The 26,525-nt window shown below is 48.6% G+C and overlaps 6 protein-coding genes across 6 annotated transcripts; 3 read left to right on the forward strand and 3 right to left on the reverse strand.

Annotated features, from left to right (window-relative positions):
* Nucleotides 1-492: 492 nt before the first annotated feature.
* N7509_001886 (uncharacterized protein) lies at nt 493-2,091 on the reverse strand (the record flags this gene model as incomplete). Its single annotated transcript, XM_056626523.1, has 3 exons — nt 493-1,238; nt 1,411-1,615; nt 1,711-2,091. 3 exons carry the CDS (start codon nt 2,089-2,091, stop codon nt 493-495), a joined length of 1,332 nt encoding a protein of 443 aa, XP_056492318.1.
* A 4,528-nt stretch (nt 2,092-6,619) lies between these two features.
* Nucleotides 6,620-8,920, reverse strand: N7509_001887 (Hsp70 family protein; the record flags this gene model as incomplete). Its single annotated transcript, XM_056626524.1, is given in 5 exon segments — nt 6,620-7,306; nt 7,323-8,404; nt 8,534-8,599; nt 8,675-8,798; nt 8,894-8,920. The coding sequence occupies 5 exon segments, from the start codon at nt 8,918-8,920 to the stop codon at nt 6,620-6,622; spliced, it is 1,986 nt and encodes a 661-aa protein (XP_056492319.1).
* Nucleotides 8,921-10,995: 2,075 nt separating this feature from the next.
* On the forward strand, nt 10,996-12,609 carry N7509_001888 (uncharacterized protein; the record flags this gene model as incomplete). Its single annotated transcript, XM_056626525.1, has 1 exon — nt 10,996-12,609. The coding sequence occupies one exon, from the start codon at nt 10,996-10,998 to the stop codon at nt 12,607-12,609; it is 1,614 nt and encodes a 537-aa protein (XP_056492320.1).
* Nucleotides 12,610-13,732: 1,123 nt separating this feature from the next.
* Nucleotides 13,733-16,334, reverse strand: N7509_001889 (AMP dependent CoA ligase; the record flags this gene model as incomplete). The annotated part of the gene is made up of 13 exons (XM_056626526.1): nt 13,733-14,066; nt 14,137-14,153; nt 14,222-14,342; nt 14,404-14,493; nt 14,549-14,642; nt 14,695-14,749; nt 14,817-15,052; nt 15,115-15,346; nt 15,400-15,577; nt 15,633-15,685; nt 15,740-15,971; nt 16,112-16,189; nt 16,240-16,334. 13 exons carry the CDS (start codon nt 16,332-16,334, stop codon nt 13,733-13,735), a joined length of 1,815 nt encoding a protein of 604 aa, XP_056492321.1.
* A 1,029-nt stretch (nt 16,335-17,363) lies between these two features.
* On the forward strand, nt 17,364-21,198 carry N7509_001890 (uncharacterized protein; the record flags this gene model as incomplete). The annotated part of the gene is made up of 12 exons (XM_056626527.1): nt 17,364-17,459; nt 17,512-17,647; nt 17,701-17,882; nt 17,932-17,968; nt 18,025-18,092; nt 18,144-18,526; nt 18,612-18,679; nt 18,748-18,772; nt 19,159-19,207; nt 19,654-20,757; nt 20,818-20,987; nt 21,036-21,198. The coding sequence occupies 12 exons, from the start codon at nt 17,364-17,366 to the stop codon at nt 21,196-21,198; spliced, it is 2,481 nt and encodes an 826-aa protein (XP_056492322.1).
* A 525-nt stretch (nt 21,199-21,723) lies between these two features.
* Nucleotides 21,724-25,970, forward strand: N7509_001891 (SKI complex RNA helicase subunit SKI2; the record flags this gene model as incomplete). Its single annotated transcript, XM_056626528.1, has 5 exons — nt 21,724-21,965; nt 22,251-22,393; nt 22,447-24,587; nt 24,669-25,229; nt 25,290-25,970. 5 exons carry the CDS (start codon nt 21,724-21,726, stop codon nt 25,968-25,970), a joined length of 3,768 nt encoding a protein of 1,255 aa, XP_056492323.1.
* Between the last annotated feature and the right edge of the window lie 555 nt (nt 25,971-26,525).

Consider the following 26,525-nt stretch of genomic DNA (forward strand, 5'->3'; position numbering starts at 1 on the left):
TTACCTTTACTATGCCATAGGAGATATATGAAGATGTACAAGGAAATTGTCAGGAATACGTATTCTTAATTGATACCATCAACCTTGCGTATCATTAATAATACGCCCAGCATGCAATTAAGTATGGAAAGGGTGAGAGACATCCTATCTAGCAGAGACGCGGTAAGAATAAAACATCACACTCAAACGATAGTCGGCATAAAGCGATCCACCCAGACAGAGCAAACAAGGGTATTGAGATGAAAAGGAAAATGAAAACCAATAATAATAAAAGGAAACAGAAATGGAAGAGGACGTCTAGACCGACAAGACAGAATCCACACAATGCTAAATAATGAAAATGAAGAAGTAAATGACAGATGCAAAAAGTGGTTTTCATATCAGACAAAAAGTCGACACTCAAATCCCGGGAAATATTCTTTTTGACGGAACGTCTTCGAACAAGACAACAGTGCGACTGGATTAAGTGAAAGCGATATTTTCTTTTCCCCTTTACTCGACTGTTGATCCTTCCTTGGGCTCGGTATTTTCCTTCTCCGATGCAGGTGGGGACAGCTCGTATTTGCGCTTCGCAGGGACAGTCGATTCAGGAAGAGGCGTAGGGCCTTGTGAGGTCGGTTCTGAGGGAGGCAGGGAAGCGAGCGCCTCGCGGGGCTCGGTATCAGGAGTACGGTCGATGATCGAATGAATAGATTGCTTTGTTGAGCCATTGAGAATGTGTTTAGGAAGTGGAGAAGGTTCTTCACGTCCAGATGGATCCTCCGAGTCGCGCATGGAGTGATCTGTGGCTTCCGTCTTAACACGATACTCATCGTGAGATTCGTCCATCTCGGACTCGGATTCCAGATCCGCGTCCTCGGGGTCCATATCACGATCCATGGCAGCGGGACTATCCTCCATTGAGCCCCGGTTCGAGGCTGTCACTGGTGGGAGAGGCGCGTTGGGGTCATAAACCATGCCGCAGAGTTCTAGGGCTCGCGACTGGCTGCCCAGAGTACGGTCTTTGTGCTTCTTCGTCAAGTGGCACATGAAGCCGTGGAGTGTAACGAAGTCACTCTTTCCACACCCATCAATTGGGCACGTTAGATAGACTAAACTGCCGTCAGATGGCCGTTTCCACAGGGCACGGCCGGAGGGATCGTGTGCGGCGGGTCGACCGTGACGCTCGCCCCATGCTTCGACGTTCTTGATGGTGTATTTTTGCTTGCGGCGGATGGATCCGGCGCCGTTGAGAGCATCTTGCGGGACCACAGGTTGTGGGTGTTGAAGGTGGTGTTGATGTTGATGTTGGTGGGATGGGGGAGGAGGGGGAGCGTGGTGAGGATGAGCATGATGATGAGGAGGAGTATGATGAGGATGAGGATGGGGTTGATGCATGTGAGGAGGAGGGGGCATATTAGGAGGAGGAACTGGCGTCTGCGATGCAGATGGAGGGAGAGGGACCTGGCGAGGCTCGGGGGGGACTTTGCTGCTTGAAAAAGGCCAAAGTCGTGGCCGCGCTGGTCTCGGAGAGACGGCGTGGTGGTGTTGGACGCAATGGCGGCGATTCACCGGCTGCATTAGGCCCTAATCCCATCGATTCTCTCTTAATCCTCTTTCTCTCTCTTCGAAGATCCTGGTTCTTTCGTCAGTATCTATGTAATTTATGGAGGAAATAATAAAATGTGCGAATATCGGGTGATGCAAGCAAGGATCTTGTTCATAACATACCTCTTCCTCAGCCTCGGCACCTTCAGTTAACCTGCGAAATTCCTCATCCTCCCGTTTGCGAGCTGCGAGAATATGGCTGCGTGTTGCCATCCGATTCATTTCCTCGTGTTCCAACTGCCGCAGACGATTTTCAATCTGTTCCAGAGAAGTAGGGTTGTGTTGCGGTACTGGTGGGGGTCCCGGCGGACCTTGAGGGCCATGCCCATCGTGCATCGCCTGTGGTGGACGGAAATAACGGAAGTGGTGATTTTGTACCATCTGGTCTGGAGGTGGCATTTGTGGATGAGGCGGATTGGGATTCATGGCGATGGGATGATAGCGCAAGTGGCCGCCATTGACACCGTCGGGCACGGAGTGAGGCACCGGGGGTGCGGCCGTCATGGCGATTATTATTAATGTATAAGAAATAAGAACAAGGGCAGGGACAGGGACAGGGACTCTTTTCTCTGTCACTCGATTCACGCAATCCTCTTCAGGCCCAAAGAAGACCGTAACAAGGGGAAAGCTCTAGATGAGCAATGTACGAAGTAAGAAGGAATAGAGAAAAAAAGGAAGGGTAGACGAAAAGAGTAAAAAAGAAATGCCAAAAAAAGCCCAAAGCAAAAAAAAAGCAGGACTTGGGTGGGTGCAAATGAGACAAGAATCGAGAGGAAGAGACCCATTCACCGATCTATGGGCCGACGGTTAGGAAAGGATTGACATCCAGACGTCTCCATCAAACCCCATCGATTATAATAATAGTAAAATCGAAATTCCAATAAAATAAATTCAAATAAGAAATGACAATATCCACTAGCGCGACCCTTGGGCTGCACCCCCGTTATCTCGAAATTTCCCGTAACGGCCGAGTAAAGGGGATCCGCTCTTCACTAAGACGAGGGTCCTGTATCTGGTACATCCAGGTATGGTGTGTACAAAGTACTCGGCATTTTGATCCTAATTAGATCACTTGTTCATCTGTTCATCATTGGGATTGGGGAGAGAGGGAGAAGGGAGGGGAGGGTCTAGCCAGGACGTATCATCATACTTTGTGACCCCCCCCCCCCCCTAGTGCCATTAGTATGAAGCAAAACCAGTTTGGGGAGGGGAATGCGGTCAGTGGACGACTGGCCGCTTCATTCCATGGATTGGCTCAGCGCTAGTGGCCCGATGTAATCAAATCACAACAATCACACTCATTTCCTGGAGATTGAATCACGCAAATCCCTAGTCTACTTTGGCGGCTAGTGGCTTTTTCCGCCAAACATACGGAGTATGGAATACTTTTTGTTGATGGGAATCGCCATTGATTATTCCCACGTATTAGTCAAGCACTTTTGACTGAAATCTTACTCTTTGATTTGATTTGATTTTCGGTCGCCCTGGTCATTTACCCGCTTTATCTGAGAGCCAACCAGGAAGACCTTGGGCTCCACCGGACTCAGGTACACCAGTGGGTGTACTTCATGTACCAGGGAACACACCCAACATAAGTCAAGCCTTCAGGAGAGAGGTGGATTCTTAGTGTCTGTAAACAGATCAGGATGACACCCACATCAGGGGGGGTCAGAAGCTCATAGGTCAACCGGGCTTGGGTCAAAGTGACGAGTCTCAAACCGCCATGTCTGACTACTGTTTTTACTTGACAAACAGAGGCACACCGCAGGATAAAATCAGTCAATCATTGACCCCGTAAAATTATTGAGAATCGTCCCTCGAGTATATTCGAAGAATAAAGCCGTATTTTCTAAATCTAATATTTATTTTTCTGCTCTAGGAAAATATTAAATTAAGATTCTCTTCTAGACCCTTTGAAGACAATGACACAATTACAGAGGAGCTCTCCCTCGGAACCAAAATCACGAACCACTGATCCCTCAAGAAATTACCTTTCTGGGGGAAGCAACAGCTCCAGTTGATATCATACATACAGTACAGTAAAATGACCTTAAGGCTGACTGGCCGCACAGCAATGAACTTCCTGTTAGGCAGGGTAGTTCCGGTCTCAACTGCCAATGAAAACCCACAGATCTACCGTCATTCGCCAAGATATGGATTTCCATGGCGGGAGATCATTAGGTAACGCAGGGGGAAATGGAGAAAAAAATTGCCCCAGTCGAAGCTGCTGGAATCGCTGAGCTTGTACCCCACAAGTGGAGCTGCAGAATGATCGTGTCTTCCAGCTTTGGAAGAGTTACACGGTTTGTCTAGTGCACGGAGTAAGTACGGAGTACATCGGTACCACCTTGCTAGGGCAGGCTCTTTCGGCGACAATCGTAGGAAAAGATACTAGTAAGAAGGATGGAACCGAAGTACTAAGTACTTTAGACATACATACATACATTGGTCCCTACATTATTTAGTACATTATTGCATTGGGGGCATTGGGCTATTGATTGTGTGTGAGGCAAAGTCAAAAAAAGTACCGGCCCTTGCTACAATGCTCGCTCAGTCTGCCCCTTTTACAAGAACGGGTTCCTGACCCAAAGAATCACAATAATTGGACCGGGAGTAGCAAAGTCTGGCTGGAGAAAGGTGTCCACTTTCGGGAACCCATGAAAAATGAAAATATGTATTCAAAAAATAAACCCCATTCTGAAATCCTTCACGGCCATGACTTGTGACCGAATCGACGATGACAATTAGAAATCTACATTTATACGGAGTTGGGAAATTGGTTTGCTCCAAGCGTGCCAAGTGTCTCCGCCCTGCCAGGCTGGAAAAGGAAAGAAATCATTCTGGCCCCGTCTTTCTCAGGCTCAGAAATCCTAATAATTATGGAGCCCTGGTCAAATGACCTCGAGTAAGCAAGCAACTGGAGCAGACGCCAGGGCTTAGTTCGTATGGAGTAGGAAGAAATTTGGGAAATCATTTGGGGGGTGAAAGTTTGATTTTTTTTCTTCCGAGTGGAGACGATGGGAAATAATCCAACACTGCACTAGGGGCGCGCTAAGGCAGACGGTCTCACAAGTCTCAAAGTGATCGACGAATGATCGCAGGGCGTGTCCTGTGAGAAATTTCTGTCCACTCCCTTTGTTCTTGAAATCAAGATATTGTACTCCGTATACTCCCCCTACCTTGGAAATGGGTCTACATGACATCTCGAGGTTCATTTCAAGTTGGAAGGTGAGAGGGAAAGAAATCAAAATATTTCAATTATCATATCCTATTTCTTTTTCTTTTCGTAGAGGGGCTTCTCCTCTTGCTCCCCCTCTCTCCTCCCCACTGAAGCCAGGATCTTGGGCCTCGTAATTCACAAACATCATTATTGTAAAGACCCACTTTGAAGCCCAACTGGTGTGTACAACGATGATTTGCTCGTCCAGCGCGCCGTTGCAGGAGGGTCTGCAGGACTGCTTCGCTCTGTCACTGGCGGCTCGAGTCCAGATTGGCCCCAGAGGAGGTCCGGTCTGAGCTTCCGCACCCCCTGGTGAATAATCTTACTTTAGTAACCCTTTAGAGTACTCCATACATAGGCAGTATGTACTAGTGTCTTCGACTAAGGAGGGACTTATGATGTGCTCTCGGCACAGGCCATATCTAAACACAAGTAAGTGTTGTTGATCACGATAAAGCTCGAGCAATGTATTGGTCACTGTCTTTGGATGGTATTGTCAGAGACCATAGTAGAACACTACCTCAGTATACCATTCAAATGACCTCGGAATATGTACCCTGATTGCATAGCGGATTTGTACTGTACAAACCCGATTGAAACGGTCGGATATCCACCGAGGATAACACCCATCGCTTTTCTCCGTTTTGCCGTCTCAAACTTGTTGAATGAATAATGTACGAGTACTCCGTAGTCCGTAGTACTCGTCTAGACCCGCAGCCGCTTCATGCAAGGAATAGAGGCTCTAGAGGCGATTGGTCCATCGGACTAGTAGGCCAAGCTAGTTCACCTTGCAGTGCGCGCGCAACCTTGTCCGGGCCTCAGCTTGAAATAGATTGGATTATCGAGCGGCTGGACTCTCTGGAGCCGCTGGTTCCGTGTGTCAGAAATAGGATAATCCGACCTATCATTTCTAGTAGGCCCTGGCGATATTAAACTTCGTGATTGAGGGCATTTCTGCTGACAGGGGACCGAGTGCGATAGATTGATTGAAGGATGTACGGAGTTGTAGTGGTTAGATCCCTCTGTCCCAACACTTGCGGAGGTTAGTTACTAACCTAGTACATACACATGCCTGATGTACAGTTACAATTGCACATCCACGACGGGGCGTGCAGGATGCAGCCGGGTCTGAGCAGCACACAGCCGCGACAGCTTATCATTTGCCATCTGCTTCACTTTCAGGTTTTTGGTTAGTGCAGCCACCACGGTGGCTTCTGATTCTTCTCGATTCCGACTGGGAGAGCTGCTTTACGCATCAAGTAATCATAAACGCCCCGTGCTCCCAGCGATCTCAAAAGTCCGCAAATGGATGCCGGCTGACGCAATAACGGTCCGACAACTACAATTCAAGGTTTACAATTCAAGGTTTGAAGAAAAGTGTTTGTTTCCAAATGAGAGGAGAATTGTCCGATTTCTATTGTCACATGCACCAGATAGCCAAAAGCCCGCATCCTTTTTTGGTGGCCCCCTTGCCGTAATGTCATTAGATACAATGGTAGACAATCCCGGCATACACTCTCTGGTCAGACTCGAGGGTCGCCAAAGGGGTACATGGGCAAAAGAAGAAGTAAGAGAAAAAAAAAATAGATCATACAGGTTGGTAATAAAACACCGATACACCAGAACAAGAAGGGGGATAAAGGGCATTGAGATATGTGTACAGTTAATGCGAAAAGGGAGATGCGAAACAGCCAGGGGAGTCCCCAAACACAAAGGAAATGGAAAACACAAGGAAAAAGGGGGTTTTAAAAAAATACATGAGCCACTTATTCAGTGGCCGGGGTTACAACAGGAGAGAAACTAGGGCAGCATTTACTGCTTGTTCTCACCCTGCTGCTCGCCCTGCTGCTGCTGCTGCTGCTCGTTGTTGGCCTTGTGCATCTTGTCGAACAGAGTCAGGGAAGCAGTCTGGAGCTCATCGGTCTTCTCCTTGAGCTCCTCGGCGGTGGCAGTGCCCTCACCAGACTGGTTCTTGACAACGAACTCGCGGAGAGTGGCGATCTTCTCCTTGATGGTCTCGGCCTCGGCCTTGTCGAGCTTGTCCTCGAAGTCCTTGAGAGCCTTCTCGGTGTCGTTCAGGACACTGTCGGCGCGGTTGGCAGCCTCGATAGCGAGCTTGCGCTCCTTGTCAGACTCGCCGTACTTCTCGGCCTCATCAACCATGTTCTGGATCTCGGCATCGGAAAGACCGGAGCCGGAGGCAATGGTGATAGACTGGTCCTTGTTGGTAGACTTGTCCTTGGCGTGGACGTGGACAATGGAGTCGGCGTCAATGTCGAAGGTAACCTCGATCTGGGGAACACCGCGGGAAGCAGGGGGAAGGCCAACAAGCTGGAAGTTTCCGAGCATCTTGTTGTCCTTGACAAGCTCACGCTCACCCTGGAAGACCTTGATCTCGACAGCGGTCTGCATATCAGCGGCAGTGGAGAAAGTCTGGGACTTCTTGGTGGGGATGGTGGTGTTGCGGTTGATCAGACGGGTGAAGACACCACCCAGGGTCTCGATACCGAGGGACAGGGGGGGTGACATCGAGCAGCAGGACGTCAGTGACCTCACCAGCCAGGACAGCACCCTGGACAGCGGCACCGATGGCAACAGCCTCGTCGGGGTTGACGGACTTGGAGGGTTCACGGCCGAACATGGACTTGACAGACTCGGTAACCTTAGGCATACGGGTCATACCACCGACCAGGATGATGTCCTGGATGTCGCTGGACTTGAGGTTGGCATCCTTCAGAGCCTTGCGGACGGGCTCGGTGGTACGGCTGATGAGAGGGTCAACCAGGGCCTCGAGCTGAGCACGGGTCATCTTCTCCTGGATGTGGAGAGCACCGGAGGCAGAGGCAGTGATGAAAGGAAGGCTGATCTCAGTCTGGAGAGAGGAGGACAGCTCAATCTTGGCCTTCTCGGCGGCCTCACGGATACGCTGGATGGCCATACGGTCACCGGACAGGTCAACACCGGACTTCTTCTTGAAGTTCTCAACAATGTTGCGGACCAGAGTGATATCGAAGTCCTCACCACCCAGGTGAGTGTCACCGTTGGTGGACTTGACCTCGAAGACACCCTTCTGGATCTCCAGGCAGGAGATATCGAAAGTACCACCACCCAGATCGTAGACGGCGACAACACGGTCAGTCTCCTTCTCCATACCGTAGGCAAGGGCAGCAGCGGTAGGCTCGTTAACGACACGGAGAACGTTCAGACCAGCGATCTGACCGGCATCCTTGGTGGCCTGACGCTGAGAGTCGTTGAAGTAGGCGGGGACAGTAACAACAGCGTTCTTAACGGGCCTGTTGAGGTAGGCCTCGGCAGTCTCCTTCATCTTGTTCAGGACGAAACCACCGATCTGCGAGGGAGAGTACTTCTGGCCACGAGCCTCAACCCAGGCGTCGCCGTTGGTGTGCTGGACGATCTTGTAGGGGACCTCCTTGATGTCACGCTGGACCTCAATATCGGTGAACTTGCGACCGATGAGACGCTTGGTAGCGAAGAGAGTGTTCTCGGGGTTAACGACAGCTTGACGCTTGGCGGCAACACCAACGAGACGCTCACCATCCTCGGCGATACCGACGACGGAAGGAGTAGTACGGGCACCTGTCGAGGTAATCAGTCAGCAATTGAACTATCAAAAAACGCGTTTCGTAGGTCGAATAGCCGGGGTAACCAGAGATGAAAGCTGGTGACTCTGGTTGATAGACGCGATAAAAAAAATTCTTCACATACCCTCGGAGTTCTCAATGATCTTGGGGGCCTTGCCCTCCATGACAGCAACGGCGGAGTTGGTGGTACCTGTATTCATCTATGTTAGAGAGCTGCACGAATTGTACCGGGGATGGCGCTCGGCTTTGGGATCGTGTGACTTACCCAGATCAATACCGATGACCTGGCCCTTCACCTTCTCCTCGCCACCTTCCGTGGAGTTCCATCGGCGGAAAGCAGTGCTGGGGATTCTGGAGGAAGGAGCGCGAGTGAAAGCAGCGCGGGGGAGCTATTGCGATTGATGTTAGAAGGGACTGTTTTGCGACGCGTGACCTTTGGGTGCAAGGTTTTCCTCCTCCGTCGGGAAAGGGAACTTGAACTTACCGCGCGAGAAATGCGAGAAGCAAGCATTGTGTGAGGAATTAAGTAATACAGAAAATAAGAAAGGGGAAGACACTCGACGAGTCAATCGTAGAGTGGATGGAAGGAGAAGAGGGAAAGGGGGAAAAGGGAGATGGGGAGATGAAGATATGGTAGATGTAGAAAGGAAGAAGGGGGAAAAAAATGGACGGAGAACCGGCAACTTGTCGAACTGCGTGGAATCACGGGACTGGCCAATCAGCGTGGCGGCTACTCCCGGCTTCACCGCCCGATGATGCAGTTGGAGCAGTTGGGAGCTCCAGCTCTACCCGGGACTGTCTCCGATAATCATTTCAGTGAGATGAGTGAAGGGAAGGTGAGTATTGAGTATGCACAATTCTATTACTGATTTCAGATTGGATCATTCTGTGCCTATTCTCTACATCCCACTCCTGTTTCTGCTGTTTGATTGTGCAGTTAATGATGCTAGTACTATGGAACACCCTCCCACGGTAATAACCTCGGCCAACCGGCAGACCTCCCCGAACAACGCGACTTCAGCCTCGTTGGCGATTTTCTCTCCCAGCAATCTGGCTCACGGTGTCTACCACATTTCTTGGAACTTGGGGAACACTGGGGAACACTGGGGAACCAGGAGGGTCCGGAGCTGGCTGTCGTATGACCCTAAAGTCGTCGGTGCCTCGACTCCATTGCGAAGAGGAGGATGGCTTTGGTTGGGATATCGATGGCTGCAGTATGAATTGACTCCGACTGGTAGACCTCAGGCTAGGTAGCTGGACATGTAGAAGTAGTAGCCCTGGAGTATACTACTACTACTAGAAGTGGTGGTAGTAGTACTAGTAGTACACCAATATATATCTCTTTCCGTTGGAAGGTCAATTGGACCTTGGGACTCACTTTCCCCAACCATACCTAGGTAAATCTTGAACTAGTACTAGTACTTTCCCCTACTCTCGAGTATAACCTCAACTGCCAGTGCTCATCGAATACAAAACCCTGCAACACCTGGAGTATCGCCACGCCTGTCGCTTCCGGCGCAAACCACCGCATTCGTGGCTTGGGTTCTCCCCCGGCTCACAGCTCCAAAGTCTTACGTCATCCGTTTGGAAGCGCATGCGACCTCAGCTCTTGGGAACAACGCACTCTCAAAGATCAGTTTGGGCTGGTTCGTGCTGCATCTCTGCTCTTCAAGGTTTCTCGAGTAGAAATGTGCTCGGATTAGCTACTCACCATGACATCGGACTCGATCCCGTGAGTCCTCCACTGTCACATTCCCACCCCTCCTCGCTTCGCCTCTATTGCACATCCCCCGCTCTTAGCGACCGGTCATATTTACGCCTGATTAACTGTCTTAGACATCGCCCAACAGAGTCTCTCATCCTCCCCACTAAACGCCGCTTCTTTCCTTTCAAGATCCCCAACTTGTCGGTATACCCGCTCTCCCGTGGTGACATGCTGATAGTAGCTAACACCATTGAGCGGATAGCCACACACAGCTCCGCCACTATATCAGTACCGCCGATCCTGATCGCATCTATGTTGTCGTCGAAAGAATAGTGTATGCGATTCACATTGCTTCACAGAAAAGGGAGGATATCGCCGTCATTCCATTTGAGCCGCGATGCTTAGCGGCCGGCTTTGGGTGGATCGCTGTGGGGGGGCCCCGAGAATGGAGAATGCGCGTTTCTCAAACTTGGTGACAGGGGCCTACAAGCCCACGAGGGAATACCCTCACACTTACCATCGGATGTGGATAGTGCTCTACCGGTTGACCTGGACCCAGCCTCGCGGTTGTTGACCCCGGAGAATCCGACCGATGGCCCATCATCATCTCGGCATACCACAAGACAGTCGTGGCCAGAGTTTGAACGTCATAAATTCGGAGGGAGTATTGTGAATTCGGTGACTATTCATCAATTCCCAGGAACAGAGGAAGATGCCGCGCCGGAAGATGTGTTGATAATAAGGTAATCATCTAGTTGATAGATATCCGCCCCCTTGCATCTGCATGACTGACCCTCGCGGTTAGCAATAACGACCGTACGGTCACTGTCTATTCGCTCACCCATGCTCTGGTCGTCAAAGTCTTTCACCATCCATTCTGCATGAACTATGCAATCGTGTCGCCAGATCATAGCTTGCTTGCTGCTGTCGGAGATGAGAACCGAGCCTACTTCTATACCATCACCCGTGATTGGGAGCTATCATCCTCCAAAGACAAAGAAACCGAGAAGATCATGACCTGGGGATGGGAGCTAACTCGATGTGTTGAAATGGATATAGGGTCCAGAGTGGATGATGCATGCTGCTTCACGATAGCATTTTCCCCGTCCAGTCATCTGTGTGCCATCGGATCCCAGTCCGGGATTATCACTATCCTGGATGTCAATCTCGTTCACTACCCAGACAGCGAGACAGCCGTCATTTGCCAGTTCCCGGCTTCTCGATCGTGCCCTGAAGGAGGTGCTGTGCGCTGTATGACTTTCTCACCTGAGCCCTGGGACCTATTGGTTTGGCTGGAAGGTCATGGCCGAGCTGGAGTGGCAGATGTTCGCCAAGCATTCCTGCGCAGACAAACTTTGTATTTGGATACCAATGAGCCCTTGCTCCAGAAGGTTCACACGGAAAGATTGATCGTCAACGACCCTGAAGCGAGCCTTTTAGATGATGATGATGATGACTTGGAAATCGAACCTCGAGTGGGAACAGACGCCGACGAATCGTTGAATGAACGTACCGAAGATGGGAATGGACTTCGCGATTCTCTAATCCAAGATCTTGGGGATCGCGAGAGACTCATTCTGGATTTCCTCAATGCTGCTCGATGGACAGCGAGGGCAGAAGAGAGTTTCACTGAGCGGCCAGACCGGCCAGACCGGCCAGAACGACCATCGAGAGCTGGCTTGCACCCTCAAGTAGCGGCTCGTACGCGCCATCACGGTTCCACAGATGGGGCCACCCGCACATCCCGTCCTACTTCGCCTCGACATTCATACGAGACTGCTGACAGTTCTCTGGATAACCACCTGGACCGGACAGGGAGTGAGCGCTCCTCTTTTCAGCCTAGACGTCAGAGCTCAGTAATACTCTCACAAGGCAGCAGAACCCCCGAAGTTGGATCTTCTAGCCAAGATCGACAGTCCAACTCGCTACGATGGACTGCATCACGTTCCGCCGAGTTGACAGCAATTCAAGCGGATGTTATGCACCGTCTAAGTTCTGATCCGGAAGTTCTATCGGACGATTTTCACTCCCGTGATTTTTTTGATCTCCCACCGCGACCGACTGATGCCTCTGGGCCCAGCCTTGAATTCGAATACACTCCCGAAACACCTCGTCGACGACCCCAGCGATCGAGCTCTATTCCGCGACGGCCCGAACGACTATCGCACATTGAATTCTTAGCACGGGAACGAAGATTCGACCCTGCTCGAGTCTCTACGTATGAGATCAGAGCCAATGTTGCAGCGGAGCGTCTTCGACGTCAGCGCCGTATGGCAAATGCTGTACACGAGCGTTCTTCTGACCGAGATAATGTGCGCTCGTTAGAACGGGAGCATCTGCACCGACAAATAGCTGGCCTTGAGCAAGCGAATTCTGCGTGGGTTAGGAATGTTATCAGTGAGCTACCCGAGCGAAGTTTGATTCATGGCCCTGGTGCCGAAGAGCCGGATTCCACGGCCGGAGTAGGCTGGGGCGCCGATGGAAGGTCACTGTGAGTACTTAGATTCTGATATAAATGCTGTATTCATCTAACTCTATCCTAGGTACATCGCGACACTGGAAGGGATTTTCGAGTTTCACATCAACATCCACGATCGGAAAACCTTCCCTATCTTCTCATGTCGATGATTATTCTTATCAAAGGTCACATCTGCGGTTACCTTAATCTTTTACGTGTTTGATGGATGAACTCAAGAATGTACTGACTAATATGTCATAATGGAGAAACTTTATGGACCTCTTGTTTGATTTCGGTGGGATATTATCTATGGGATACTCGAGGTCTTGGATATTGGCGCATTGTGTGTTTACTGCATATCCCTTTGGCGCCCGGAGGGCGCATACTTCAGTTCTTTGATCATATGTCATATTTTGCACAGACTATCCTCGTGTTTGGATGGCTTCGATACAAAAGCTCGTTCGCATAGTATCTTTCAATGTGATGTGTTTTTATCTTTAACCACGTAAGTATTTCACAATGACGAGGAAAGACCGTGGGCGGTTTTCTTCAACATACAAGTGAGTGAACATTCCGAGATATTATTTCTGGTATGTCTAAGTTTCCCTTTATGAAAGTCTCCTACAGTACGGCGCTTGAGAAGCGCAGGGTGGTCAGTAGTAGTATATAGGGGTATTTTACCTGACCGTCTTGAAAGCTGTCTGTAACTTCACAGTCTAAAGATAACCAGTGTTCGATATACAATTTTGGACAAAACTACAGTAGTACCACAAAAGTTTCTACTCTCTAAATATCTACTAGTACTATCTTTAAATATCTTCTAAGAGTAGACTAGTACCTACCTAAGATAGAGTAGAGTAGCCAATATATTCGATCTCAGGTAGGTACTAGTTCCTTTAGAAAGATAGAGATTAGGGCGGTCAGTACGCTAGAAATTTTAGACAACCTTGTTACAGACGGCTTTCAAGATAGTCAGGTAAAATACCCCTATTCCCCTATGTACAACTACAGGCCACCCTGCGCTTATCGAGCGCCGTACTACAGCTTCCAATCTCGAAGCGCAATCAACGATCATCTTTTGCACCTCCGAGTCAGCAAAGCTCCTTAGAAATTGGTGATCGTTGGTCTCCATGAGTGCACTTAAGCCTTAAAAAGGGCACCTAAAGCTTCGCCTCTCTCTGCTCATTCAACTTCGCAGGTAAAAGCCGTCTGAGAATCTTACCAGTCGGAGTCTTAGGCAGTCCCTGCAAATGATGAACACCTCCCCTGAGCTTCTTGTAACCTGCCAGTTGGCTGTCCATCCAGATCTTGATTGCATCGAGTACCTTCTGCTTCTCAGGGCCCAGTAAACCCACTGTTGCTGGTGAAAGGCTAACATAAGCAAGGGGAACTTCGGTGGCCTGGGAATCGTCGTAGACTGCACAAACTGCAGCGTCGATCACATCTGGATGACGCAGGAGCATGTCTTCGAGTTCGGAAGGGGCTATTTGGAATCTAAAGTTACAATTGCAAGAGTGGTTAGTTGGCGATTAGAAAAGGACAAAGAGAGAGAGCTGCAACCCACCCCTTGTACTTGATCATCTGAGTCCCAGTCGTTAGTTAAATGAAAAATAAACCTTGAATACTGCGATTGGGGAAGGTGGTTGTACCTCTTTGAGACGATCGGTAACCCAGAAATTCTGGTTCTCGTCTATCTTCAAGATATCCCCTGTTCTAATCCACCCTTCCGAGAAGGTTTGGTTTGTTGCTTCGCGATCACTGACATAACCCCTAGAAATCTGGTTAGCAAGCTATATGACGGAGAATTTCAATAAATAAGGCGAGCTCGTACATCATAACCACAGGGCCGCGGACCCAAAGTTCACCTTCTTCACCGATAGGGACGTCCTTGTTTGTTTTCGGGTCGACAAGACGGGCTTCCCTATAACAAAATCAGCAATGAGAATATATGGCAGGTATGGAAACAGGCAGCGTACACTCCCGCAAACAGCTTCCCAACACAGCCAAAAGCACTCTCGTCTTCATCTATCTGATGGATAATGCCCCCCGAACATTCGGTGAGACCATACCCTTTAGGTCGAAATTAGTGAAGCAAATTGAGCATCGAGGTGGCGGTACAAACCTTGACAGATGCTGGTATGGGGAAGAACCCTCTTGAGCAGAAGCTGAACGGATTTCTGGAATTAAAATACGATGAGCATCATGTCACACGCGTGGTCAAGGATAAGCGATCGACAAACATACCTTCAACGGAGCAGCAGAAATGACAATTCTCTTCAAGGAAGACAAGTCATACTTCTGAGCAACGGGTGATGTTGCAAGGAGAAGCGCCACAGGAGGCACAATGTGGAGATCTGTTACTTCCAGCTCGCTCGATTTGCGACAAAATGTCTCTAAGTCGAAACCCGGGAGACCGCAATATTGGGCTCCAACCCACATACCGGCCAGTACGACCAGACTCAGGCCGTATATATGGCAATCTAAAATTAGACGGTTGTCAATGGAGTCATTTGATTAGTATTTCGGGGGAAGAAGGTCTTACAAGGCGCGAAGAATACTTCACGTACTGCCGAGTTAACCCTAATCGGCATGGAGGCACGCATTGTGATGCTGTTCATGACCAAGTTGTAGTGAGAAAGCTGGACACCCTTCATCTTTCCAGTTGTTCCAGAGGAGAAGCAAATGGTGCTGACCACGTCCTTGCCGTTTCTCCCCTCAAGGCTATGGGGTGAGATGGTCTCTGTGGCTCTTTTGCCGATAACATCGTTTGGGAACTAAACAATTATTAGTTTTCCATCAAAAAATCGAAAGAAAGAGTGATACAGACCTGCGGAAGATTTTCCTCCTTAAAATTGACAGTCAAAATTTTGGTTTTCGTCATTGACTGAGAGGCCAAAGCATCCTGGACTACGCTAAGCTTCTCTTCAATAGTGACAACATGCGTTGGCTGGACAAGCTTTAGAACATGCGAAATATCATCACGCGTCGCTGATGTATTAAGAGGCCTAGAGATAGTATAATTAGTGACCCTCCTCGGGTTCTCTGCTGTTATGTACTCACGCGAAAACAGCACCTGTCCACCAGGTTGCATGAGCAAGAAGAACGAATGCATTCTATGTTTTCAGTCAGACCACAGACAAGCAGAAATGTTCAGATGAGGCTCTTACAGAGTTGTTGACTAATGCAAGCAAAGTATCACCTGGTTGCAGTCCCAACTTTTTCTGCAAGCCCCAGGCAGCATGGCCGGCTTGTTCGCGGAGAGAGCCATATGTGATAGTCTCATCGGAGAAAGTATCAGTATGAACAACCTTGGATGCGGGTACTTCATCGGGATTGTATCTTGTCATAAACTGTGAAATTGACAAGTCCGTCGCATCATGGATCGGAATCACGGGTGAACTGTAAAGGGCCATGGTGTTTAGTACTGTAGATCCCTAAGATGAATGGCTGGAAGTTTGTACGAGTAACAATTCATGAGGTATCAAGTACGAGTTAGCCCCCTAATCAGGTCAAGATGCGCCTCAAATAACTCGGGTTACCGGTCTCTTCCGGAGCCGGAGTCGGGGTATCCTTCTTCATATGTCGCGTATCCGATGCACAAGCTATGAGCTAGTGAGCTAATAGTTTAGTTAGCTAGATTAGCTATTTACTCTTTCGTACTCCGTACTCCGTTACTCGGTTGGATTCGTGCCGCATCCTTCGATCCTTCGCCCCACAATAACCCATCGGGTCAAGGTTACCTTTTTGAGAATAGGCGAACATTGCCGTTGTTGAATGAAAACCCCATAAAAAAGGTTAGAAACTCTATAATAATTTTAATTATTTCTACAAGCATGAGAAACGCTCTATTAGATGAATTACAATGAGTATAAGTTACGGGGGTGGCATATGGGAATTGTTGTGTAGCGCACGAAACCGCCTATATTACCACTAGAGTTCTGACATGGGCTCACTGGGGTAATTCGAGATGTGCCAACAAGAAGTTTTCTACTGTTAGGTGCTGTCACTTGAATTAACTTTCTGTCTACTCCATGTAGAGTAGTTATGTACGAATTGGACCCGGATGTATCACTCTTTAGTACGAAACTTCCTAGTTTCTCTGACATTTGGGCTTCGGCTTCTGATACTTGTTGAAATTACCGTCTTGGCCCCATTATAGCGTCGTGGGACCGGTGCCAATTACGCCATGTCGTTTTCTTGGCATATCCCCCTAAATTAATCTCGATGCCAAACCATTTTCGCCCCATTGTTCGCTCGGCTCTATCCGTAATGGCCGTGCCTGGTCCCGGGCCCTGTAAAGATTGCACAATAAACCTTGACAATGGAGATCCTGTGGGCTGATTTTGCCTCGGAGTATTTTTTCAACACAAAAGCCCATTTTAGAACGGCTCCTACGGAGTAGTTAATTTAACCTAATTTGGCTGAGTAGTAATGCCACATAGCTATACGGGGTACTAGTGGTTTCTGATCAAATATCCACAAAAAGTCTTTATAGCGGGATGCAACAAGCAGGGACAGAAGCGGGAGTCCACTTTAGCTCAGGCCGTGAATGCGAAGAATTGTGATTGCCTTAAAAATCTGTTCTCTTCTCCCTTGAATTGATTTCCTAGTCAGCTCTAGTCGGCCGTTTCAGACATGACTGTACTTTTCTGAGAATTCTGACGACAATCACATGTGGGTAGTACAAACTCTTCTTCACCCAACGATTTCTATCCTAATTCTCATAAGTACAGTCGACGCCTGGCTTGGTTGAAGCCAAACCTAGCGTCAGCCCTTTACAGCAACGGCAGCATGCGACCACTTCGGTTCTGGGCTACGTTCTTACCCTTTGCTATAATACTTCTGGGTGACTTAACATGTGCTCAACAGTCTCTCCCCTCATGCGCTGTAGGATCTCAAATATTCTGTCCCCGCCGTGCAATACTGATTGAATTTACAGACACAATGCCTTACCGACCTTCTTCTTAAGTCAGCGTGTTCCCCTACTGACCAAGCGTGCATCTGTACGAATGTGGATCTCAACGAGGGGTTGAGTAGCTGTGTCTCGGCCAATTGCACCATCAAGGAGGGCCTCAGTTCGTCAAAACTAAACATATACACGCGGTTTGCGTTCTAACTGATTTGACAGCCACGCTTAATGTCACCAATACTGAATGTGGAGCACCGATTAGGGATCACACCTCTTTAAGTATTGTGATCCCAGCTGTCGGTCTGTGCGTCTTGGTGTTCGTTGCTTTGCGAATATACACGCGCCTTGTTATTAAGAAACTCGAAATTGGCTTAGATGACTGGGCAACTATTCTCCTTGGGGTAAGTCGAAAAATAATCATGAAGGGTTCGTGCTAACTCATCGTTACAGTGTATTATGGTACCAGTTAATGTCGGCTCGATATTGCGTAAGTCGCATAATTCGATTCATCTACCGTCAGAGATTAATTGACAATTGCTTCAGTTGGAAAAGCTGGACTCGGAAAGGATATGTGGACTCTCGAATTCACTAGCATTACTCGGATTCTTTATGTACGAGTTCCTGCCATACCAAATTACCCGCAACAAAACTGACTCTTCTAGCTTTTCTACATTCAAGAGCTCCTCTACATCACTTGCATCTCGCTCACAAAAATCTGCTTTCTTCTCTTCTACCTCCGCATCTTCCCCTCTGATCGAATGCGTCATGTCATCAAAGCCTCCTGCGTTGTGACAGTCTGCTACGGCCTCACTTTCTTGTTTGCCTTCGCATTCCAGTGCTCGCCGGTTAGTTTCAATTGGAATGGCTGGGCTGGAGAACATGTAGGAAAGTGTGTGCAGACAAACCCTTTGGTGGTCGCCGCTGCGGCTATCAACATTGTACTGGACGTCTATGTTATCTCCCTACCTATTCCCAAAGTACTTAAGCTCCAGGCTTCGATCACGACGAAGATTCAAGTCATATTCATGTTCGGAGTCGGGTTCTTGTAAGTCTTTTTTGTCGCCTTGACCATTCTTTATTTACAGGCACGTTGAACATGCATGAGGCTAATGTTTTCATGAATTTGAAAGGATCACCGGTGTCAGCATCTATCGAACCATCATGCTCAAGCTCTTCGCCACCAGTACGAATCCAACTTGTACGTCTACGTTATTTGCCCCCATCTCTTCCAGCTTACAAGATAGCTAATGGTGGAATTGACAACAGGGGACAATGCCGCCGGCGGCTATTGGTCTGTGATCGAAATTGATGTTGGGGTTTTCTGTCTATGCATGCCAGCCATGCGTTCTTTGCTCGGTCGTCTATTCCCCAAAGTATTTAGGTCAACAAAAGGGACCAGGACTAGCAGCTCGGGACAACCGCTCAGCCACAAGAAAATTCGAATGGCTGATGGCGGTCCGAACACGAGTTTTGTTCAGTTGATTGAAATGGATCATACAGGGAATGTGAAAAGTCATGGGGATGCTTGAAAGATTTTATGATTCTATCATTGTTTAATTTGAATGGATCATCAGCCTTGGAGGGCATTTCAAAAAGAAACACAACCTAGTTCAATGAGAATTATTCTGATATAATACCGGCCAATGACCTGCTTCATATCTCTGGTTGTTCTGACAGGCAGAACAATTTGGCACATCTTGGCCAATCCCGGCGTGGGGGTCAAATGGTATGTGGAGTAGAAAATAAGCAGCACGAAGCAACAAGCGCTAGTGCAAATAGCAACCGGAAAAATATAAATTAACATCCCCATATTTTCTGATATCTGGTTCCAAGGTTAAATTCGGGCTAAAAAAGGCTAGTCGATTTTGCTCGGTGCTGAAATTCGCTTATACTTGCTAGTTCACTTTCCTAAAAGGGTAATTAAAGCAAGTATACAAAACTTGGCGAGCCTGACCGAAGTCTATTAATGGGATCCCGTGCCCCCGCCTGAAGGATATTAAGGAAGTCTGTCAATAAAAGCTCACGGAAAAATTTGAGACATTGTCATTTATTACTCATGGAGGACCAAGCCATTGAGAATTCCGTCACAGCTAGTAGATGGATGATTATATTGTCCCTAGTAAGATGATCTGACCATTTGGACATGACGCAAATTTACTAACTAGATTCTAGGCTGTGTTAGCAATTGCCACAAAGATTCTTTATAATATTTATTTACATCCACTGGCAAATTTTCCAGGGCCCAAGATATACGCAGCATCATCCTTTCCCGTGGCCTTGGCCCAGTTGAGTGGAAAATACCATCTGTTTACTCAAAAGGCGCATGACGAATACGGGACTGTCGTCCGAATCAGTCCAAATGAGCTATCCTTTATCTCGGCAACCGCATGGAATCATATCTATTCCAGACACCAAGGGAATCCACCTCTTCCCCGAGACAAGACCTTCTTTAATGATATGCTGGTGGATAAGAAAACCTTAACCATGGCTGACCCCGAAAATCACGCACGACTTCGGAAGGCTATGAACCCGGCATTTTCACCCCGTGCACTGGCATCACAAGAACCCATCTTGCAGCAAAATGTGGAGCTATTCCTGAATAAACTGCAAGGCCATGCTACCAATGGTCTACAATTAGATCTGAGGCTCTGGTACAATTATATCACTTTCGATATGATCGGCGATCTTGCTTTCGGGGAATCATTCGGCTGTTTGGATTCATCCGGATTTCATGCATGGGTTCAGTTCGTGGTGGATTATTTTTATGTGGCCACTTTACTTCAAGTTGTCCACAGATTTAGCCCTCTCAACAAGCTTCTTACCGCTTTGATACCACCCTCGCTGATGGAGCAGAAAAAGAAGCATGCTGAGCTTACCGCTGAAAAGGTCAACCGACGTATGAAGCGGAGGACAGATAGACTGGATTTTATTCACCCATTAATCGAAGCAAGAGACAACGGCGCAATTGCGACCGATGAAATTGAGCAGCAGGCTAGCATCTTGATACTGGCAGGAGGAGAAACAACTTCGATAGCTTTAACATCAGCTACCTACCTGCTACTACAGAACCCCGAGAAAATGGAAAACCTGACCAAGGAGCTACATACTCATTTCCAACACGAAAGCGAAATAGATGTATCGTCTATGAACAAGCTGATTTATCTCCAAGCTGTGATCCAAGAGACCCTCCGAATGTTCCCCCCGATTACAAACGGGTTTCCTCGACAAACGATTATCGGCGGAGTCCAAATTGATGGCCACGTTGTACCTGACCAGGTATGAGTTGAAGGAAACCACCCAATTCATATTGTAATATGCTGATACTGGTCGTTATAGACCGTTGTGAATGTTAGCCACTGGAGTGCCTACCGCAGCGAGCGTAACTTCTCAAGGCCAGCAGAGTTCCTCCCAGAACGGTGGCTTGGAGAAGACCTGCAATTTGCTACCGACGCGAAGGAAGTCTTTCAGCCTTTCTCAGTCGGGCCGCAAAGCTGCGTAGGAAAGAAGTAAGTCCAACAAGATATTCAACGCTTCGAAACGCTAACATTCCATAGATTTGCTTATGACAGCATGAAAATAATCCTTGCCCGTACACTGTGGAGGTTCGACATGAAATTGGAATCAACTAGCAAAGAAAAGTATTCACAACCTCAAGTATCCTATGTTTCATTCCACCAGTCTCCACTCTTGGTGACCCTGGTAGAAAGGGGAGCCTAGCAGAATGAGATAGGAAATTGACATGTGCGGGCATCGATCCAATATCAGATAGAAAGAAGCAACTTCAAGCAAGCAAAATGCTTTTTTTTTTTCAAAATAATAAATTCCACCCTTATTCATAGACGGACGAACCAAAGTCCAATGACTGTAGAGCCCATGGGCAAAATTCATTGTTCAAACTGCTGTGCCCCACACGACGTCAGTCATCAACAGCCTGATACTGCCGCGTCTTGCCGCCCCAACAGCTCACCTGCGATCACCGACCATCCTGCGACAGAACTGCCTCGTCAAGCTCCTCCTCTCAGTGCTTCCTCTCTCGCTAAATTAATACCGAAACTGCAGTTGAGATTGCAGTCTGTATTTCACCGGGCGAGCTTGAATACGCTCCTTCCCCTGCCCATTCAATTTCACCTTCACCTCATCCACCGAAACGCACATCAATGTGGGGTGCACCACTATCACTAAACTGAATACGATTGACGATACCTTCTTTTTCTCTCACCAATTGAACGCTATACATAAACGATGGCGGATTCCTTGGCGTCTGCGATGGAAAATCTGAGGCTAACAGCCAAAGATCTTGACCCAACTTCGATACAAACTCAACTTGAGACTCCGATCGCCGAGGGTGAAAATGGTGCCTCGAGCGGTCCCGGACCTCGCAAGCAGGCACATCAGAGTGGAACGGAGCTTTTGGCGGAATTAGAAGCTGAATTTTTGACTCCATCTTCGAAGTTTACTCCCAGCTGGTTGAATCAGCTACAGCAGTATGTTTCCCATTCATCCTTTGTCTGCGCGTTTCCTCGTTGCGGAAAAGTTGAACCTGGCTAATCTTTTCTTAAGACGATGGGATGTTCCAACAGAAACCACTGATCTCTTTGAGATCGCTCCTACGCAAACGAGAACGGTGACTCGATTTACAAGAGAGGGACTGGAAGGACGGGTGACTGGTTACCACGAGGTGACAGTGCCAGCCACGAGCGAAACCGCCAAAAACTCCACTTCTCTACTACGTCGTCCTGCTGGACGTGCAGACTTTGTTAGAGGTGCAGCGGGATTCTTCCCATTCGCCCCGGCGGCCTAGAGGGCGTCGAAGCTCTCGCTCAGATGGAGGCAGATGTTCAGCCTGCAGAGAAAAAGCGCAGTGGAGGACAACAGACCGGCCTTGACCGAATCATCGATTTCGGATCTGATGGTGGTCTTCTCACAATTCCCCTGGATTCAGCCATGGACATGTGTTTGAAGAAGCAAAGTCCAAAGAATCTGCGGAAGGTGACCAGGAGGTTGAACATGCCCTACTCCAAGAGGAAAGCCATCTCCAGATTGATCAAGCCGAAACCGAAGCCGAAGCCGAAACCGAAAATGACACTGCACAAATCATCGATGTTGACAACGAGAACGAGATCAGCGACGAAGAAGAGGAAGACATTGATGCTCTTTTGCCGGTGGAGTTTGCCGCTTTGGAACCGCGCAACCCACTTCTTGCAGGGCTTCAGAAGCAGAAGGGCAGAGAATGGGCGCATGTTGTTGATGTCAACAAGGAGATCACTAATTTCAGTGAACTTGTTCCTGACATGGCTAGAGAGTGGCCATTCGAGTTGGATACATTCCAGAAGGAGGCCGTCTACCATCTTGAAAACGGCGACTCTGTCTTTGTTGCCGCGCATACATCGGCTGGAAAGACAGTTGTGGCAGAATACGCCATTGCGCTTGCATCTAAACACATGACCAAAGCCATCTACACATCCCCGATCAAAGCTCTCAGCAACCAGAAGTACCGTGACTTCAGGACCGAATTTGAAGATGTTGGAATTCTGACGGGTGATGTCCAGATAAACCCCGAGGCTAGTTGTTTGATTATGACCACCGAGATTCTGCGAAGCATGCTTTACCGAGGTGCTGATCTTATCCGAGATGTGGAGTTTGTCATTTTTGATGAAGTACACTATGTGAACGACCTTGAGCGTGGAGTGGTCTGGGAAGAAGTCATCATTATGCTTCCAGAGCATGTCACCCTGATTTTGTTATCTGCTACAGTGCCAAACACCCACGAATTCGCCTCTTGGGTTGGTCGCACGAAGAAGAAGGACATTTACGTGATTTCCACCCCTAAACGACCTGTGCCTCTCGAACATTACCTCTGGGCCGGGAAAGACAAGTACAAGATCGTCGATTCGAACAAGCGGTTCCTCGAGGCTGGCTGGAAAAAGGCGAATGATGCCATGTCTGGCAGAGATGTCAAGGCCAAGAAAGAGGCCGACGCCCAGGCTCAGGCTCAGGCTCAGGCTCAGACACAGCGAGGAGGCTCACAAGGACAGGGACGAGGGGGCGGACGTGGCCAACCTGGCGCCAGAGGTGGTCGAGGCAATGGTCAACGTGGTGGTCCTCCTCAGCGAGGCGGCCGCGGGCAGCCCGGAGGGCGTGGTCAGCCTTCTAACCGGGGAACTGGAAACATTGCCCGGACTGGACGTGGCGGTGGCCGAACATCCGCCGCCCAAGATAGAACCATTTGGGTCTCACTGGTTTCACATCTTCGAAAGGAAGAATTGCTACCGGGCTGTATCTTCGTTTTTTCCAAGAAGCGATGCCAAGAGAATGCGGAGTCCCTTACCAAGCAAGATTTCTGTACTGCTAAGGAAAAGAGCGAGATTCATATGATGATCGAGAAGTCGCTCACCCGGCTGAAGCCTGAAGACCGGACTCTCCCGCAAATCCTCAATCTTCGTGAGCTACTCAGTCGCGGTATTGCTGTACACCATGGTGGTTTGTTGCCTATTATGAAGGAGATTGTCGAGATTCTTTTCGCAAGGTCACTTGTGAAGGTTCTGTTTGCCACTGAAACATTTGCCATGGGTCTGAACCTGCCAACTCGGACAGTCGTGTTTTCTGGATTCCGCAAGCACGACGGCAAAGCCTTCCGCGATCTGCTTCCCGGTGAGTATACGCAAATGGCCGGACGTGCTGGACGCAGAGGTCTCGACAACGTGGGCTATGTAATTGTTGTTGCCAGTGGCCGCGATGAAGCACCGCCTGCCGCTGGTTTGAAAAAGATGATACTGGGAGACCCGACCAAACTTCGTTCTCAATTCCGACTGACATATAACATGATTCTCAATCTGCTTCGCGTGGAAGCACTCAAAATTGAGGAGATGATCAAAAGGAGTTTCAGCGAAAATGCAACACAGGCTCTTCTGCCGGAGCACGAGAAGCAAGTTCAGCTTTCCGAGGCCAGTTTGGCGAAAATCAAGCGGGAGCCTTGTGAAATCTGTGATGTGGATCTTGAAGCTTGCCACACGGCCTCGATTGAATTCAAACGACTCACTAACGAGCTACACGCCAACCTACTATCGTCCCCAGTTGGTAAGCGGCTTTTCAGTATGAAGAGGTTGGTAGTATATCAAAAGGTAATATCTATGTCTGGATCGTGAGCGGGACCCAGGTGTCTGATCTTCATATTGATGCTTGAATAGGATGGATTGCGTACGGCTGGTATCCTAGTGAAGGAAGGTGTCACGTCAGGACCAGCACCATGCATCCAGGTACTCGAAATCGGAACCATAAGCTCGAAACGTCATCCCAGCGATATCCTTCCGTTCCTGCCCAAACTCCGACAATTCTTCCAAGAGCTTCCCCAGAATGGAGCTTCAATGAACCTTAAGGGCGTCAAAATCCCACTCACCGAACTCGAATGCGTCACGAACACCCAAGTCAAGGTCGGGGGCCCCATTTGGTACCTGAACATCAAGAAAGGTACTGCCCCTGAATACATCGTCTTCCCATTGGAGTATTACCGCATCCTCCCATCCGGACAATTAGAACTAATAGGCTATTATGAACTTGAAGAAGCAACAAAGTTCGCAGATAAGGAGTTGACCAAGTATACCTCTTCCTGGTTGAAGCCGGCATGGGACGAGATCGATTGGTCCCGCATTAAGGAGCTTCAGGTCCGAGATATTCTAGATCAACGACAGACCCAGGCAGAAATTGCTCAATCTGGGCATTGTTTACAGTGTCCCAATTTCCTGAAACACGTGAGTCGAAGCCACCGTTATGTATTGTCATACCTGATTCTAACACCCTCGCCTCATTAGTTCGAAATGCAAAACGACGAATGGCAAGTAAAGGAGAACATCTCACAACTGAAACAACTGATGTCGGATCAAAATCTTCAACTACTTCCGGACTATGAACAGCGAATTCAAGTGCTCAAGGAGCTGGGCTTCGTGGACGATGTGGGGCGAGTGCAATTGAAGGGCAAGGTGGCCTGCGAAATTCACTCTGCTGACGAACTGGTATTGACGGAGTTGGTCCTCGAGAACGTTCTCGCCGAATACGAGCCGGAGGAAATTGTTGCTCTTCTTTCCGCCTTTGTGTTCCAGGAGAAGACCGAGAGCACTCCTAAGCTCACACCTCAATTGGAGAAGGGCCAAGAAGCCATTATCCGTATCGCCGAACGGGTTAATAACTTCCAGGTCCTACACCAAGTCATCCAGTCTACGGAGGACTCTAATGACTTTGCCAGCAAGCCACGCTTCGGTCTGGCAGAGGTGGTCTACGAATGGGCCAAGGGAATGTCTTTCAACCGCATTACTGACCTGACTGATGTGATGGAAGGCACCATTGTCCGGACTATCAGTCGTCTCGACGAGACCTGCCGCGAGGTGAAGAATGCGGCCAAGCTTGTTGGTGATCCCTCGCTGTATACGAAGATGCAGCAGGCCCAGGAACTGATCAAGCGTGATGTCATTTTCGCGGCATCGTTGTACATGTGAACATGCTGGGAATGTTTTATTACACTCTGCGCGCTTATTGGGCAGCTTTTATCTATACACCTTTACGACCGACCACGAGTATGCCGCAGGGTGGGAATCGCCGCAGTCGATTAGATAGAGATATAGTAGCAACCCTACCTTACCTTACCCTCCCTACCCTAGTAAACCGCGGCTATCAATGTGGGAAACCTGATAATCAATCAGCACACCTGAAGATAAAATAAAATAAAATAAAAATATCCATCAAGGCACAAATGTCAAAAATCCCAATCCCAAAAATCAATCCGGGGCTCGGAAAGACACGAATGGAGAATGGAGTATAGAAAATCACTGTGCGGCCGCTGATTAGCTGCGGGGCGACCGCCCGCTAAAATCCCAGCAACTTCCACTGGGTGGACTCCCCCTCTACACTTTTTTAAATCCTCATTCTTTCCCCTCTTGGACCCTCGTCCTTGGCCCCTTGCTCCTCTCTCCGCTCATAATCGGTACCGACCCGTATCTCTCGGGGGTTCCTTGTTTGGAGTTTTTTTTTCTTTCTGTGATTTTTTGGCGCTG

Source organism: Penicillium cosmopolitanum (assembly GCF_028827165.1).
Source record: "Penicillium cosmopolitanum strain IBT 29677 chromosome Unknown utg000004l:1.0-4361866.0:1.0-4365735.0, whole genome shotgun sequence".
NCBI classification, from domain to species: Eukaryota; Fungi; Ascomycota; class Eurotiomycetes; order Eurotiales; family Aspergillaceae; genus Penicillium; species Penicillium cosmopolitanum.